Source organism: Nymphaea colorata, chromosome 2 (genome assembly GCF_008831285.2).
Source record: "Nymphaea colorata isolate Beijing-Zhang1983 chromosome 2, ASM883128v2, whole genome shotgun sequence".
In the NCBI taxonomy this organism is placed as follows: domain Eukaryota; kingdom Viridiplantae; phylum Streptophyta; class Magnoliopsida; order Nymphaeales; family Nymphaeaceae; genus Nymphaea; species Nymphaea colorata.
Genome location: NC_045139.1, coordinates 12,931,103 through 12,949,613, shown reverse-complemented (window position 1 = coordinate 12,949,613; position 18,511 = coordinate 12,931,103). Strand labels below are relative to the sequence as shown.

At 37.1% G+C, this 18,511-nt stretch overlaps 1 protein-coding gene across 1 annotated transcript; it reads left to right on the top strand.

Moving 5' to 3' along the window:
- Nucleotides 1–1,503: 1,503 nt before the first annotated feature.
- LOC116248587 (uncharacterized) lies at nucleotides 1,504–2,266 on the top strand. Its single transcript, XM_031621468.2, has one exon. The coding sequence runs from the start codon at nucleotides 1,673–1,675 to the stop codon at nucleotides 2,033–2,035; it is 363 nt and encodes a 120-aa protein (XP_031477328.1). The 5' UTR covers nucleotides 1,504–1,672; the 3' UTR covers nucleotides 2,036–2,266.
- The last annotated feature ends 16,245 nt before the right edge of the window (nucleotides 2,267–18,511 follow it).

The window sequence follows — 18,511 nt, the reverse complement described above, 5'->3', positions numbered from 1 at the left end:
TAAGCATGGGTAGTGGCATATGTGTCATAACGCATAGGCACAAACACTCAGCAAGAGAGAGAGAGAGAATTTTTGACAATTATAAGCTAAATAGTGTTTTTAGATTCATGGTAAGATCATGCTGCTCCATGCTGGGTTGGGAGGCAGTACATTACATAACAAGATTACGATAAAAATACATTGACATGGCTGAGTCACCGAGTCAACTCGCTAACCCGCTGATCTGATCGTTTGCTGATCCGATTGTTCGCTGATCCAAGTCCGATTCTCGGGTCTGTCAACTATGATGAAAAGGTTAAGGGAGAGCGCAGAGCTAGACCGTCCGCATAGGAAAGGTGAATAAGTGAGAGCCTAGCAAGAAACAAACGATTAAAGAAGCTAACTTTTAGAGGCCACTCGAGGCCAAAGAGGTGAGAATTGGGGGAAGGTCGAGGGTGTATTTAACATCGTTGGATTTTCTGCAGGAAGAAATAATTGATCCAAATGGCAGCTGCCTCAATTCTCAATCACAAAAAGTGACTCAATTTTGAAATTGAAATACCATATTCAAAGTGAAAATGTAGGCTTGCTTTTGACTATAATAAACTCCATGCAAATAGAATTTGTCAAATAATTATTATACGAAAATTTGAATAGAAAGTCTGTTTTGACACACAAAGAACACATTCGAAATTTTACATCTAAACCAAAACATAATCAACTGACTATATCTGGCTTGTTAATTAATCAGGTCAGTCTCTTTACAACTTATTTGAAATTAAACTGACAAATGAGTTCAATCAGTCATATTTTGAGATTAGTTTTTTAACTTTTTTTTTCTCTCATTCTCTAATTTATTTTCTTTCTGATATCTTCCTCTATTTTCTATCCACAACCATTCTCTCCACTGTGAGATTGACGGATCGCAAACAGGAGACGAAAGGGCCTGAAAAAGCAGTGCTAAAATGACAGCGGTTTAACTCTCTTTCTCTCGATCGGTGACTTGATCTTAATTAAAAGTCATAACTGAATTTGTGTCTCTTTATTCAATACCCAACAATGCACATTTATTAAGATCAAGAGAGGAAAAATACCAGTTCACTGTTGATCGATTAAATAAGATGGAAATCCAATCACACCCAGTCGTTTCGATTTATCGACCAATATATAGATGACAAGTCTTCTAGTTTGCTACCACTACGTGGGAACTATGAATAGAACCTGACATTTAGAACAAGGAATTCTACGTGTCCCATTAAATGAAAAACTAATCACTGGAATATCATGAAGGAAAAAGTAGCACAAGCTTACAAAACCCAAAAAAGAAAAGGTGATGTGCAATTCCAGAAGAATAAAAGTCCATGTTACGGCATATCCCCATCAATCTCATATCTTTCATATCATCTAAAGTTCTTGCTAAAGTGGCACTAGCTGCACAACCCCAACATGCATGTGCTTTCCAACCCAAACATATCCTTCAATAAAAAGAGAAACCAATTATCAGTTATTTGGTGCATGATAGCTAGCAGCCATGGCCCATCATCAGAATTTCCTCATCCCCATCCATGAAACCTTTCATAAGTATAAATGCCCTGCATGGCACTCCCCACTACACCCAAGCTCTTAGATTGATCGACAAGAATTTCTTCTTCATCTTTCGCCTTCTTTCTGCAACACTTGTTTTTCTTGAGAAATGGAGTCGAATCGGAAGCGCAAGGGGTTCATGAGGAGCAAGTTGGTGATGACTCTTTACCGTGCAACGAAGCCCACGACCTCAACGCTGATCAGTGGTAAGGTTAAGCCTGACCCATTTCCATCACATGCCTCTGTAGACTATATAGTGGAAGGGAAGTCGATTCCTCATACAGCAACAAAGCAAAGAATGATGGATATGAAGAAGAAAGGTGATGAAGCGGCTGAAGTAGGGGCTCATGCCAGTGATGGTGTGAGTGGTGGAGGTGAAGATAGTGTGGATAAGAGAGCGGCCCTCTATATATCGCGTGTCCAAGAGCGCATAAGGTTGCAGAGGGCGGAATCGGAGAGGAGGCAACGCTAGCTATCCCATTATATGGTTAGCTCATTCTCTTTCGCGAAAAGAGAAAAAGAAGCGGAATATGTTCCGACTGCTCTTTAGTTCATGTGTTTCTTATGAAAAGAATGCATGTTCGTCGATCGGTTATAGTAGTAGCAATTTTGTCATTCTCTGTGCTGTAGTCAGTCTAGATGCTCATGTAATCAGATGTTTCATATGTAGCGTCTCTTCCATATATATATGTAAGATTTAATATTTGAGGTAAGAGGATAGTGGAACCAGGGGTGGAATCATAGCCGGTAAGAGTTCATGCCTTCCATCACCTGCAGAAAAAATAATTTAAACATACACAGAATCCTTTCTTTGTCCCGGCCATTCGATTGACAAACATATACAAGTGCCCGGCCCTTTTGATCAGTTGAATTTTCTGGGTTTAGAACCAGGCACAGTTATGAGGAAGCCATATAGTAGGATCAAGAAGAAATGGCAAGCATAGACATTGAATTCTGTACTTCGGTTACGAATCTTAATTTGTGCCAGACCTATATATTTAATAACGATGCGGTCCAAAATTTACATCACCACGGTTTGACCCAACCGTTTCAAGAAAGCTGAAGCCCCCACCCAGCTTCTCTGTTTTGCCTAAAGTAACCAGCTTAGATTTAGTTTTTCGAAACTCAATGAGTGGACTAGCGTAAATTTTTTTGCAAACACTAGACTTGTTTATAAAAATTGCAGATCAAATCCACATTAATCTGATTTCCATTCAAATCCGCTTTTACCGGATTTCAAACCGATCAAGATTCGGGTCCATAATAAAGTAAACCTAACCCATCGTTGTCAAATAATTGAGTTGATTTTTGTCTTTCGTCCCTTCCACTTTTTCTCCTCATCGTCAAAATGCACCCAACAAGGGTGTATTTTGTATTTAGAGACAGAGACAGAGCGGTTGAAAGGGGGTGCGGCGGCCGTGAAAAAATGGCGGATCCTTTTAGGTCTAACAAAAGGGTGTCACATTGATGTCGTGTCCATAGTGAGATAAGAGCAACCAGCATTGATTTGGAACTATACTTATCAAGCTCATAACTCCTTTGTCCCTTATTATTCTCCAATTTCATTATTTCACTAATTTATTTCAGTAGTGTAGGCATACTACATATGTGGAGAGTAGTACTGTCCAGCAATGCATCTTTATTAGAGTGAAGCTACCGAGAACTAAGGATTTAGGCTATTATGTACATCCAACATAGAAAGAATGTATTCTGATGAACAAATTATAAGAAATTAGCAATGAAATCCAACAGCGTTAGAGTGAAGCGACATATATATATATATATATATGTCATCGTTGGCAAACAGGCTCAGAGACTGGATCAGCCAGTTGACTAGGGGGTGGCTGAGCCAAGTCTAATATTTTATGTAGTTGAAAAGGTAGAAAAAATTGGCAGCGTACTGCCGCAGCAAGCAAGAGGGAGAGAGAGAGTTAGAAAAAAAAGGTCATGGGAGTGAGAAGACTAGAGAAATCAAAACAGAAAAAGGCCGGTCATTGAGAGAGAAGAAAAAGTGCCACTTAATGAGAGAGAGAGAGAGAAAGTGCCGATAAAATGAGAATATATAACAAAATTTGGGGACAAGAGGTCCCTTAAATACAAAAACAATCCGCAAAGAACAAAATTACGTAAAAAACACAAGCAGGAGGAACAAATAAACAATACAATGCACAGAAAAATAGGAGAGAAGAGGAAAGACGAAACGATACAGTCACCCAATCGCAGTCAGGCGGCGGCGCTTTAACCGAATGGCGAACTGGATATCCCCTTGCACAAGACGAGCCACAGAATCTGGTGAAGAGAATGTGCCCCTGAAGACCCTGTTGTTGCGCTCCACCCAAATGCGTCACCAAGCTGAAATGAGCCACGGCCTCCAGACATGACCCCAGGAAGCAGTCAATTGGGGGGAAGGACAAAAGAGGAAGAAAAGACAAATGGATGGTGGGTTTGGAAGATTACTAACAAGGGAAGGCCAAGTAGAAGCAAGGACACTAAAGAAAAAAGGGCAAGAAGTAAAAAGGTGGACCCGATAATCAGTCGCAACAAGACATAGGGGACACTGGTTAGCCAAACTGATGCCAAGGCGCTGTAGGTGATCAAAAGTGTTGATATGGCCAGTCAAAAGAAGCCAAACAAAAGCAATGGCTCGAGGAGAAGGGCCAGGAGACCAAAGAGACCGGGGGGGAGTGACGCGACAGAGGGACCAAAGGAGGCCAGGTAGCAAGAAGAAAAAGTGAACACGGGTAGGTAAAAGGGGCCAGGATGGGGATGTGAACGATGAGAGGTTAGCAAGGCAGAGGAAAAGAGGAATGACAGAAAGCATGTCGGACCAAAAGTGAGAAGGGGAGATGTGAGATATAGAAATATGCCAGACGCTAGGAGAAAGTGAGAGAGAGAGAGGAAAAAGGAGATAATGCCATAGGGAAAAGAGAGACGGAGAGGAAGTAGAAGAAGGGGCAACTCTAGAGAGAAAGAAAGAGAAAGAGAGAGGGCTGAAAAGGATTTCATTAATTGAGACACGTTCAAAGAGTAATGGACAGACAAACAAAACAGCTTAGAGAGAGAATTTATGTGTGAACTTAGTCGGATGTTCACGACTCCAAAATACTTTCACAATGGCAGTGACCCCAGTCCGAACATTTGAAAATCGGAAACCTCTTCTTGAAATAATACATTATTCCTCATAATCCAAATGTGCCACCAAAAGCAGCAGAGCCAAGTTCACCACATAAAACGCCATTGCAATGATCTCCGAATAAGCATGGGACCAAAGAGAAGATCATATGCAAATTTAAATTTGAAGAGATGATAGCACTGGGGAAGGATGATTCCATGATGGATGGTGCAGTTTCTGAACTTCCTCACAGCCCTGAAATAGATTATGTGAGTTTTCTTCCTCTTGCCATACAGGACACACCGATTATCCAAATATAGACCCCAATGTTTTAGATTGCAAAGGATCAAATAATAAAATGTGATGTCACACTGTTTTTTAGGTGTCATTGAAATAGAGCAAAATAGCTATGAATGAAACACAAGAGATTAGACAAGAAGAGAGAGAAATAGAGTTGTCCAATAGTAGAACAAAATGTTTCTCATTGATTATTTTCTTTTTTATAGAATAAATATTTGTCTGATGCACACAATGGCAAAGTAGGAACAAGAAAAATCAATTCATTACAAATGGTTGGTTATGGCCGATTCTCAAGTCTTTTACACACTTTTGGGTGCAGCTCCAAGGCACATACTTTTTCTGTGCTGTTGAAAATTAATATCATAATTACATTTGAGGACGTAAATTTGTTAGTCACCTACTACAACGTCACCAATTATCTAGAACAGCATGAACCTAACTTTGTTTTAACACGACCAAAAAGATAAGAAAAATAAAAGGGGAGGAGAAGGAGAAAAAGCATAAGCCAACAAGGATTGCAATTGAACAACTATAGAAACTTAACGAAAGAGGGGAGATGGTGGGAAGCAAATGCGATGTAACAGAGGAAAGAGGGGAAACTATGAGGCAACAAGAAGGAACAAAGAGAGAAGCAACTACAAAAATCATGACACTTGGGGGCTAGATGAGAAGCCAATAAAGGGTACTTAGGCATTTACCAAAGAGGAAGAAGAGGAATGAACCAAAAATAGTAAAGAAACTGTAGAGGAGATGCAAGTAAAGGACAAAGAAGCATGCAACACCTATGAACATGTAACGAAGTGGTAAAAAAAGTATGGATATGAGGAACATTGACGAATTGAAAGTGTTTTAGCCAAAATAAAAAAAAAAGCAGGCAACATCCAAAAATCTAGAAGAACTCAGCAGCGAAATGATACTGAATGTCCACAAATCTAGAAGGCGTCACTAGCTAAATGATACTGAATGGTTTACCTTGTAGGAGATACTGTGCTAACTTTGAATGTAAGAAGTTGGATGATAGCTGGTAGGAACAAAGTGCCCTTTAAAAAGGGAGGGAGAGGAGTGTAAAAGGATTTTGTGGCCCTAGGAATAGCCACAAAAAGTGCTAGATGGAGATTGTCACTTGTTGAGGTAAATACAAAACAAACGCCTCCAATCACCATGTTGAGGCTCAGGAAAGACTGCCTTAGGAAGATGGGATCGAAATAAAAATATCCACCATGACCAGGAGTAGTGGGCAGGTCTAAAATTTCTTGAGATGAAAATGACAAGTATGAAAAAAATGAAAGGCGAGAGAAGGCTAAATGGAATTAGCAAAGAAGGCACACCTTCTACATGAAACTAACTAAAGGAGGGAGGAGCTCCTTCTCCCAAACAAACTATAGGTTAACATATAAAAACATTATATTATACAAGTTCTTGAAAGAGAAAAATGTTTGTATTGGAGTCTTGTAAAGCCTGCTCGTTTATGTCATTTAACTAAAAAAAAGACAAAAAAATAATGATATTAACTTTGATAATAAATATATTATTTTTCCAATGGTTGCAACTGTTCGTCTAAACATTGCATTGATTCCCCAAGAGTTGTCATCGTTTCCCAAGAGTTGCCACCTTCTCATCATCCATGCTTATTTAGGTGGCCATGTTTCATACGTTTTTTTTTTTTTCTTTTCTTCCACCCACTTGAGTGCACATGGAGGGACTTGGCAGCACTAAGCGGTACAGTGGGACCTTTCTGTTATAACTTCCTTTGGGTTGCACTGCATGTAAACATGCTGTAGTGTAAATGATGATTCATATAGTTGCTTTATTGGAATGTACACATGTAACATTCTGTTTGCATAAGCATATAACTCACTCACACAACGGATTGTCATCATGAGTATGCACGTATGTTTACCTTTGTTTTAATTTATTTCAAATGCATGAATGGTACGGCATGTTAGCTAAGCAAATCATGGGCATGAACCCATGAAAACGGCACATGCTTTTGCTGTAAATGTAAACATTTGTGTGCAATCCTTTGAGACTGCTTAGCGATGTACAATGACGATGTGATGTTTCGTCCCAACAAACAAACAAACAAAGGAATAAATGAGAACTTACCTTGGGTATGGCACGCAACAACGCCATCGCTTGCCAGAACCGTCAATGGATTTGCTGGAGGTCAGACATGGCCGGAATAGTCACAAGAATTTTTCGTGGGAGAAGAGAAATTGAGAGGAGAGAGAAAGATCGGGTGAAAGTGAGAGATCGGCTTGAGATGAGTTTGCACACGTTTTAACAGAGAATTTCAAATCTGACCATGGTTTTACGTTAAGTTCTAAAAAAGCAGTTACAATCATAAACATTCTATCCAGTCTCATCTTTGCAAGGTTTTATTTTCAGAAAGCGGTTTCCAAACCCCCATTTTGCAATTTTGAGTAGATTTTTGGAAAGGGGGTTTCAATCTTTCGAAACTTTCCATGTTCTATTCTTAGTTTTAGAAATTTATGAAAAGGTCTTTTGATTCTATTTTCTAAAAAATCAGAAAATACTAGCTCCATTTAATTTAGAATATGAGACTCTTTATTACAAGAATTTATTTACAATGTATATTTATTTGAAAAGAAAGCTTCTGACTAACTAATTTTCATCTAAACTGAGTAAACTACTTTTGGATGTCTCTTTTCTCACGTTTGTAAAAAGAAAAATTCTACGCACTAAAGATATGTCTTATGTTCAACCAGACTTGGCATAGATCTGGATCTAATTTGCTTTGTGAACATGTATTTAGTTATTGTGAATAAGTTTGGATACCGATCCAACTTATTTTGAAAATGTAAATCTTTTTTTGGAAATAATTTTGGATTTGTACCACCTTATGTTAATTCAGTTGTTGAAATAAATTCTTTGGAAAGCATATTTTGGACTTTTAAAAGTAGATGTAGATTTAAAAGTAGATGAAATAAATTCTTTGGAAAAAAGCATATTTTTGCCTTAACAGTAGACAGGGTGTATCTTCAACGAATTCTGGTTTGGATTTTGATTATGAGACCAACTCATTCTGAAAATATATTGTAACTGTTGAAAAAATAGATTTAGATAAGGGACCAAATTATTTTAAACATCTATTTTACTTGTTCCAAACTTGTTTGGATTTGGCTCCACCTTGGTTCAAATGTAGATGTTTTGGTTCTTTTGAAATTATATTCAGATATGGATTTGGATTCAATATTTCGATATTGTCCATGAACTTAGTTTTTATGTTTGATTTGGTTAAAATCTGGATTAGAATCTAACTTGTTTTAAAAGTACATATTTTAATTGTGGTGAACGATTTTGAAAATAGATATATATTAAAAGCTTTATACTAATTTTGGATCCTTTGAAAATGTATGTGTTTAATTATGTTAAATGGATCTGGACCTGAATCTAGTTTGGTATATACATTTTAATGGTGTGAGTTCGTTAGATTAATAACTTCAAACAAAGTGAAACTTTGAGAATGATAAGACATGATCATAAATACTTACGGATATGGATCTTATATGTTTTCATTGGATCTATTACATGATTGTGTACGGATCTGACTTGTTTTATCTTGCACATATATATATGTTCGTAACTTCCCTATCTGATGCATATGAATTTTATGACGGTCATATAATAATGTTGGATTTCCTTTGATTAAGCATATATATTTTTGCATGATTAATCATGATAAAGAGATTTTAGATTTGGATCTAGCTTGGCATGACATATATATGTCATATGTGGCTCTGCTTTGCAAAAATGTAAATATGTTTGACATAATATTTGAGATCCAGAATTCTTATGCATGAGATGCATGTGCTTGTATACATACAACTGATATTTGGTCTTGATGACCAGAAACTAATATAGTGCCATTTATCTAAGTTCATATATGCTATATATGATGTTAATTATGTGTTGAGTACATGTAGTAAATGAATCATATGACCAAAACAATATATGCGTTGGAAGTATGCTTAGATATATGAACTAAATAATGAATGCTTATGACGGTCATATAATAATGTTGGATTTCCTTTGATTAAGCATATATATTTTTTCATGATTAATCATGATAAAGAGATTTTAGATTTGGATCTAGCTTGGCATGACATGTATATGTCATATGTGGCTCTGCTTTGCAAAAATGTAAATATGTTTGACATAATATTTGAGATCCAGAATTCTTATGCATGAGATGCATGTGCTTGTATACATACAACTGATATTTGGTCTTGATGACCAGAAACTAATATAGTGCCATTTATCTAAGTTCATATATGCTATATATGATGTTAATTATGTGTTGAGTACATGTAGTAAATGAATCATATGACCAAAACAATATATGCGTTGGAAGTATGCTTAGATATATGAACTAAATAATGAATGCTTATGACGGTCATATAATAATGTTGGATTTCCTTTGATTAAGCATATATATTTTTTCATGATTAATCATGATAAAAAGATTTTAGATTTGGATCTAGCTTGGCATGACATGTATATGTCATATGTGGCTCTGCTTTGCAAAAATGTAAATATGTTTGACATAATATTTGAGATCCAGAATTCTTATGCATGAGATGCATGTGCTTGTATACATACAACTGAAATTTGGTCTTGATGAACAGAAACTAATATAGTGCCATTTATCTAAGTTCATATATGTTATATATGATGTTAATTATGTGTTGAGTACATGTAGTAAATGAATCATATGACCAAAACAATATATGCGTTGGAAGTATGCTTAGCTATATGAACTAAATAATGAATGCACATAATAATTAATGCATATCTGTCTTTACCTTAAATGGTCTGAACTGTTCAGAGGAACAAGGAGGAACAATCTCTCGTAGCATGAGGAAGGAGGTGAGGGTTGCCCTTTCGCTTGGGTGAGGCTAAGTAGGGCCAATACTAGTCACCTAGGTTTTTTGGCTGTTTGCTGTTGTTTCCTGTTATATTTATTTGGACATGTTTGTTTAGAGGTGACCTGTTCTCCGGCCATGAGATTTGGAGAACATTCTTCCAACTTGCCTTTTTGAGGGCTGGGTCAATGGATGAAGACAACTGACAATATGTAAATCTAGTACTAGCACTTGACTTGTTATGTTGATGTTTTGGTTGTACCATTGGGTACTGCACAAAAGAAAATGTTGTGTGAATGAACAAGTGCCTATTCGGACACCACCCGCATAGTGCCCATGGTTATGAACAACAGAAACTTAATTATGGTTGCTAGCATGCCAACAAATAATTAATATTGCATGCATTCATACATGAATTTATGATGACTATTGTTGCAAATATTGATTATTATTATATGTTTCTTTTTTTCCTGCTCATATTGATATTGAATGCATATATTAGAACTCTTAAGTTTCATTTAATAATAAGGTAAGATGCATGCTGCATTGCTAACCATACATATTGAAATAAACCAAGGGTAGACATCATAGTGAGAACTTTCCAAGTTCTCACCCCATTTACTATTTTTTTTCATCTCACAGTGTATATAAGGGATAGTGATGAGGTTCTACATTGCATGATGATTGGATGCTGCCCAACCGATCTATGTCATGTTTTGAATTGTGTGATTTAGAAATTACTTTCATACTCTTTATTTTCATGAAAGATCCTTTCGGTTGTTTAATTTAAATTATTGTTTAATGTTGATAGTTTAGAGTTAGCTAGTAATGACGTCTAGTGATTTTAGAAATTAAAGGTTTGAAAAGTTATGCCTTGTAACAAATGGGTGTTTGCCCGAGCTCATACTCTCTCTCTCTCTCTCCCCACCCCTTTCTCTTTTTTTTTTCTAACATTGAAGCCTTAAGAGATGTGATGCACTTAGTGGGTGGACCTTGGATCACTCTAGATCCCTTTCAGATCCAATATCAGATCCAAGTAGCTGGCAAGGTTAATATCGATGATGGTTAATCAAGAGACTAAATATTAAATCAAGTGATTAATTGTCACAATTTAACATGACTCCATCCCTTTCTTTCCTTTTTCGTGGCCCCATGTTGCCAGCCGAGAGGGGTAATTAAGTGGTCATCAATCCTAATATTGTCCTTAATCTTGTTATTAACAATTGACTAATATACAGTTGACTTCTATCAAAAGTACTTCCATGTTTTGCATAATTACTTAACTATGCTCACATTTCTATGTATTGGGAAGATGTCCATGTAAATCTAAAAAAGTAAACCAATTCTCTTTTGGAGACCACTCCTTCAACCACACTCATTTATGCCAATCCTCGTGAGGAAACTTCTTATTAATGATCAACCAAATGTCAGCTAATTTATTGCAATTGGAATTTGTACCATTGTATAACAATAAATCATTGTCCTCAATCAATAATGGTCTATCTACTCCATTTCTATCTAGGATAGAATTAAACAGAGTCGACAAGATAAGGTTAGAAAGCATGCAATTGAAATTTGTACCATTGCATAACAATAGATCCTTGTCCTCAATCAATAATGGTCTACCCACTCCATCTCTATTTAGGACAGAATTAAATAGAGCCGATAAGATAAGGTTAGGAGCAGGCATGTCCTTAATAGATAATTGAAAAGAATCTTCAAATTTCATTGCTTCCTTCACTGTTAAGGTGTTATAAAGACATATATCATACCAATTTTTTTGCTAGAATCGAATTCCTCCACTTTGAGATTTCCATTGCCTACTGAATGGCTATCCATCTCCATCTAATTCCCTTAAACTACCGAGACATCTTCCCACTACTTTTCAACGTCCACATGCTATGGAAATTCAGGTATTTCTGCCAAATCACCTAAGCACAATATGTTGAAGAATCAGCAAACTTAGCTAAGTATGCCTTATTCATTTCCTACAAATTGTATAAGTTAATTCAGTAGAAGGTCTATATCAAGTGTTCTACAAAATATGAGATTATAAACTTTCTTCAACATTACCCCATAAAAATTGCACATAACTCTCTCCAACTTTTCCAAAACTAGTCATTGAGCACCAAAATCGAATGGCCTGCACAATGATATCTTTTATTTAAGCTTAAACAACCAGCATAGGAAAGGAGAGAAATTTTCCAAACTGCCAATTTCTTATCAACTTTTTGCAACTAGATATTGGTACCTTTCAATCTTAACATTCCCTTTAAACAAGGAAAGCCTAAGATATTTTAGATTTAGAGCATAAACTCCCACTCTACATAACTTCAATTCTCTTGAAGTATAAGATGATCCACGTTAAATATAACTGTTAGTGATTTAGTATAGTTTATCTCCAAGTCCTCTCGTCTTTTGCTTTCATCAAAAACTTTCTTCATATGATGCAGTGAACCTTCATGAACTTCACAAAATAAAAAGACCATTAGCAAAAGATAAACTATGAAAATTACCAATCTTTTAACATTGAGGAACATTGATATCTCTTTTTGTAACACTAAGCTTCAAGTATCTAAATATTATGTCAACCACATATATAAGAAAGACTAGGAGACAGGGGATATCCTTTACATACATCCCTTTTCATCCTATAAACACCTATCATAGGGATCCATTGACCTGCACAATTAAAGATGTCATAATAACATAAGTCGTAACACATTGAACCTAAATAAGAAAAAAACCTAGTAAAAGAAGAGCATTTTGGAGAAACCTCTAATTAATTCTATCGTAAGCCTTATTCATATCAACTTCAATACACAAAGAACCATTCTCTAGATGACCAACAGTTGGAACTAGTTCATGAGCATGAATCACATTATTATACAAATTTCTTCCTTAAAGGAACACAACTTCCTCATCCCCCTATATTTTCTCCAAACACCTCTACATGTAATTAGCAAGAAGTTTAAAAATAATCTTATAGACTACATTGTATAAAGCAATGAACTTATATTGTTTATTTCTAACTCTTACACATTTGGAAATCAAAAAAATAATTGCTCTATTAATTTTCTTCCCCAATTTTCCAATTTAAAGAAAAATAGAAGTAGGTATGAAAAGATTTATATTGTCATTATAAAAAATTCTCGGTTCAATTAGTAAATTATCCCAAACAATAGCATTTTCCTGCTCCGAACTTAACAAAGTAAGGAAGTATTTGTCACAAATTCTTTTAATGTCTTGATGTTCATTAAATATTATCCCTCCTATTCTACCATTCGTCAAGATTAGGAAAATAATATTGTGTTTTGAACCCCTTTAACAATACAATTTGATTGACATCTGATCCTTCACCATTCTTCTTCCTTTGATAAGGTTTCTTTGAGCTTTGCTCTTAGCACTGATTCTAGTTCAGATACGTGTCTGTCGGCCTATAGTCTCATCAAGACTTATTCTATTTCTTTCCTTAGATTAGAGATTTTTCCATTAACATCACCAGCAAAAAGCTTGTTCTACTTTAAAAGCTCATGAAAGGCCATTCTATTTTTTGTAACAAATTTTATTATTGGACGTATCCCTTGCAAAATCTACTCCAAACAGTTTGAACAATCCAGTGTCATGCCTTTTCTTTACCTTGAAAAAAGATATATACTTAAAAGTATGTTGTGGAGCACGTGCAGGGCATAGAGAGGTAAATATCAGTGCATTATGTTCTAATTCGATTTGGGTAGAACTCTTAACCGACTCCAATGGTCCCATCTGTCTTCCAATGATGATTTATAGGTCTCCAATCCAATTGGCACAAAATGAGACTATCACATGTTCTAATGTTAGACCACATATATTTTTGTCATCATCATTGAACACAAATAACCTACAATTGGAAATAAAGTTGTAAAATCTTCTACAAGAGAATGTATTGGAAGCCCTGCCATTTTTATCTTGATAATCCCTCAGAGCGTTATAATCACCAAGTAGAATGCATGCCTCGTTCTAGATACTAAAAATACTTTGAAGAGCATTAAACACCTCCAATCTAAGCATCAAGTTTGGTGGAAGGTAAATTCCACCTATAACTACCTCCACCTTTTCGTTAGCTACTAAAAATATTTTGAAGAGCATTAAACACCTCCAATCTAAGCATCAAGTTTGGTGGAAGGTAAATTCCACCTATAACCACCTCTACCTTTTCGTCAAGAAGAAACACCTAGTGAACATCCTTTGCCACCACAAATGCTCTAACTTTAGTAGGGCCCCAAATGGTTAGAATTATAACTCTATATTAGCAAAACTATCATTACTAGCCAAGGCAAAGTTTTTAAGTTGCCTACCTCAGGTTTCAATAGCAACACGAGTCAACATAAAATAAAGAAGAAAAAAATATCGAGGATTTCTATTTCTCAAAAGGCCCTATAACTCAAACCTAGCTGATCGTCTCATCAACTCTCTAATATTGTATCCATTGACTTTCATGGCTCGAGTGTGCAGGTCTCATTCTAAGGAGGTTCAATGTTTTCTTCCATCCCAAAAGAAAAATCCTGAAGCATAAGTTGTACTTGTTGTTTAGAGTTTCTTGTAGGGTAGCCTGCATCTAAGAAGTAAACTAGAGACATTCTTGTAAAGAACAAAAATCAAATTGGCCTTGATGTGGAGAAAAAGTCTAAATAAGGCCTTTTAGGAGTTTCTTAGTCATTGTTGTGTCTTTCTTGTGTGTGAGTGATTGTGTTGCCTTTAGGCAGTATAGAAACATTCATTTTATTCACTAATAAAAGTAACACTTATTTGGATATTGGCTCTTGGATTATCCCGTTCCTTGTGAATCGATCTACTTGCCACTATCAATGGGCCTCAATTTTTATTATTTGTTGTCTTATTTTCACAAGTTTCCTTTTTAACTAACTTTATAAAGTATTTAAGGCCAAATGTACACTAACAATGCATCTACCTATAAACAGATTTTACATGCATATCACAAACAAGCACATGCTCATGCCCTTACCTAACGCTCAATTAACACCTAAAATTGCCACCCAAACACACACACACTCTCTCTCTCTCTCTCTCTCTCTCTCGTCCACAAGAACTACCACTACACAATTGAAAAAAGAAACAAATGTTAAAAATTAATGATAATTATTAAAATGGTTTTGACACATTAACTCCATCCAATTTCAAATGTTTATGGCACATTATTGGCATAAAAGTGCATGCAAAACATTAGCTAATCCAATAATAATTCAGCTCAAGTCTACCATCCATTTATTCATTATTTGTTCCCATAACCAATTCACAAGCAGTGGCCTGAAAGGAAAAAACCTTACAGAAAGTAAACTTGGATAACCCAACCATGTGATTAGGAACTACCATGAAAAAATGGAAACTTAAGGACACTTGCATGCTTGAGTTGCCACCATCATGTATGTGTGCAAAATTCATGGACAAATGCAAAGAAAGGAGGAGATGAAGATGATGGATGATTGATGAAGATGAAGGGGAGAAAAGAAACTGTTTGCGTGGTGGGTGGGGGGGGGGGGGAGGGAGAGAGAGAGAGGTTAGGGTGATCAGAAACGTACAGCTCATGCTCATCAAGAGTCGACCCAAGTCATTTTATAGCAGGAATAACTTCTTTTCAGTTTGTTCGTATATTGTTTGGTTTGTATAACAAGCTGAGATTAAACTTGATTCATACTGGATACAATGTTTTTTAATGAAATGAATTCATATACAAACACTTTTAAACTTGATATTCCTTGCCTGACTCTAAATAATTTGACTCCAATTCAAAAGTGAATCAAACTTATTTTGACTTGGTCTAGGGAGATGACTTTTTTTTCCGGACTTGGTAAAGGGAAATATATTTTATATGTGGGTTGCCTGCAAGAAGAGAACATTATACTCTTTATCTCTCTGGGTCTCTCAACCAAGCCACCAACTACTTGGTCCAACTCCTAGACCCAGCTTAGCGTTCTTCAACTACCCGAAGAATTAGCAGCCTAGAAGGTAAAAATGAGAAGATATCCCTATGTAGAAGCGCTGGGGAGCAGCATGTAGGAGATTAGGCTTATATTTGTTGTGTGACAAAGTGACTCAGGGGAGCTACTGTACCCTCTTGACAGGTGCGACTGATTTTAGCACTGAAAGCGACACAATTGCACAGCTTGTTTCACGGACAAAGTGTCCTACTTTGGAATAGTCTATCCTAGCTTGAGATGCCTCATGAGGCTGGGCATCTGGTTGGGCTGGATCAGACAAAGACTCAACAAACTCGGGTTCTGCTGCAGCCCAAGTGGGCGGGACTCAACCGCAACTTCATACCTCTCGGTTATCGGGTTTGATGTTTACCATTATTTGAAACCCTTCGTGTGTCACTTTTTAGTATCTCAGAAACATTAGACTTGAGGCCTGCAAGTAGCCACCCATAAGTAGCCACCCATGCTTACAGGCGCGCCCTTCTCATGGAACTGCTTGTTTCCCATGGGAAACCTTTTCCTCTCCAAGACTTTCCAAGGAAATGTTCACCCGTTTAAATTTCCATCAAACAGGCAATACTTTTCCGGTTTCACTCATCCACGAATCTGGAGTATTAGGGCGCACTAGGTGGTCCCCACACTGTCAGGAGGCCTCATGTACGATTAGGATAAAGGGAAAGGAATCCCCAAACGTGTCGCCATCGCCGTACGCTCCACCAACCATCGGCAAGATGGACGGCACGGAGCGCACATGCAGCGACAGGGAGAGGACGCCAACCCCACCGAAAGCGCGGCATCTTACATCTACGAGGGCGTTGATTTTTATAGCCCCAGTCCTTACTTTGGGAAAAGCGGACCGGAACACGTTTCGCGCGTCGGTTGGTTCCTCTAATATCAAAGGCATCCCGTAAAATCGAGACCGTCCGTTGGGGATCCAGAAGATGAGGAATCGAACAGTCGATGGTGGAGCCCCCACTTCCGTTTATCACTTTCTCCTCCTTGGAGTCTTGTTGGCCGTGGCCCCGTGCTTTTTGCCAGACGAATCCCATGCAAATGCAGTAGGAGCTTCCCCCTGTTGACGGTCAATATGGGCCTCATCATCAAACCAAGCGGAAGAGGAGAAAAAGTTGTCAAAATAGAAGTGCATTCTTGACATGAATTGAAGATTAGCAAAGGCTTCTTCTCTTCCTCATGCTTTATGAGCCTAGAGACGTATGAGAGCAACCTTGGAGTTGTTAGGGTGCACCTTTCATCTTGGTTCCGAGTTGACCAAATCTAAAGCCATATTGTAGGAGTAGCACCCACGATGATTGAACTAGTGATGTGCCATCAAGGTGCCAACCATACCAGCTTTGCCATCATGCTTGAGGGTTTGAAGTAGCATTTTATTCTTGGGGAAAGCCAATATAATAAACATCTTCATCAACACTGGTCATCGTTTGACACATGGAGAGTTTGACAAGCTAAAGCCACACATGATGCAGCATCAGCTGAAAAAAGGAAGAGCATACGATCTCATTTTCATCGCACCCTATTCTCTTTCTTTTTGGTGCATGTGGCTGAGCTTCTTTGGCCTTGTTGCCGAGCCAGATAGTGGGGAAAACTTGTGTTTAGCAAACACCAGTATTTGGTCTTATTTTGTGACTTTTAGATGCCGTTTGACAATAATAACACACTGTTACTATCTCATGTATGTACTTTAAAAAATGTGACAAATTCATGAACATACCATTTTATAGTATACAATTTGAGGCCAGTAACAATGTGTTACAATTACCAAGCAACACCTTAGGTATCCTTGATGTGGAAGTGGGACCATCATGTCATTTTCCAGTTTCATTTCATTCTACAGTATCCATTTTCTCTCACCTACATATGACTGGCCGTAGTGCTTCGAATCATCGCTTGCCTCATCCTTCATTATTTTACTAATCTCCACGCGTTATCTTGGAATCTCATCGTTCGCAGGATGTCTCTTTCCACCCATGAGCCGAGCGCATGGATGGTTTATTAAGTGAAATGATCACCTTTGAAGTTATCAAAAATCAAGACATATGCTTTACCAATGTGGGATAGATACGGGCGGCGTTTGTACTCAGAAGTCCTATTCCTTAATTGAAAAGTATACTGCGCGACAAGATTTGGTTATGTCAAATCAGCGATGGCCAATGTATCAACATTTATGTCAATTCCACCTAGGAAACATTTCTTATGTTTACCAGCCAACTCCTGCATTAACGAGATCCACATTTCTGAATATTTTGATCTTGCCCAATTTAATTTTGAATGTGGCCTCATGTTAAAAGTTCTTCGTTCCAGAACATGTGCGTCTTTCACATATGATTATCCTTCTAAATAGAGTAGGGCTATTGATTTATTCATGCAGAAAGGGGGAAAAAAATGCAATAAAACTAATGTCTCTCAGCCCATTGTTTTTCTACGTGAACAGATGCAAAAAGTTAGGGCGGTACTTAACATATCAAAAAATGTGGTGCCCAATTTCTGCATTAATCATCACAGAAAGGTAAGTCGCCCCTAAATGGGAATTTCAATTACTAAGAACATATCCTTGCAACCATTTCCTTTTATAAAATCACCTTACATCACAACCACTTGCTTCCCAGCCAGCCAGAATATGATGATGTTGATAAGGATTTTAGTCACGCTTTTTCCTT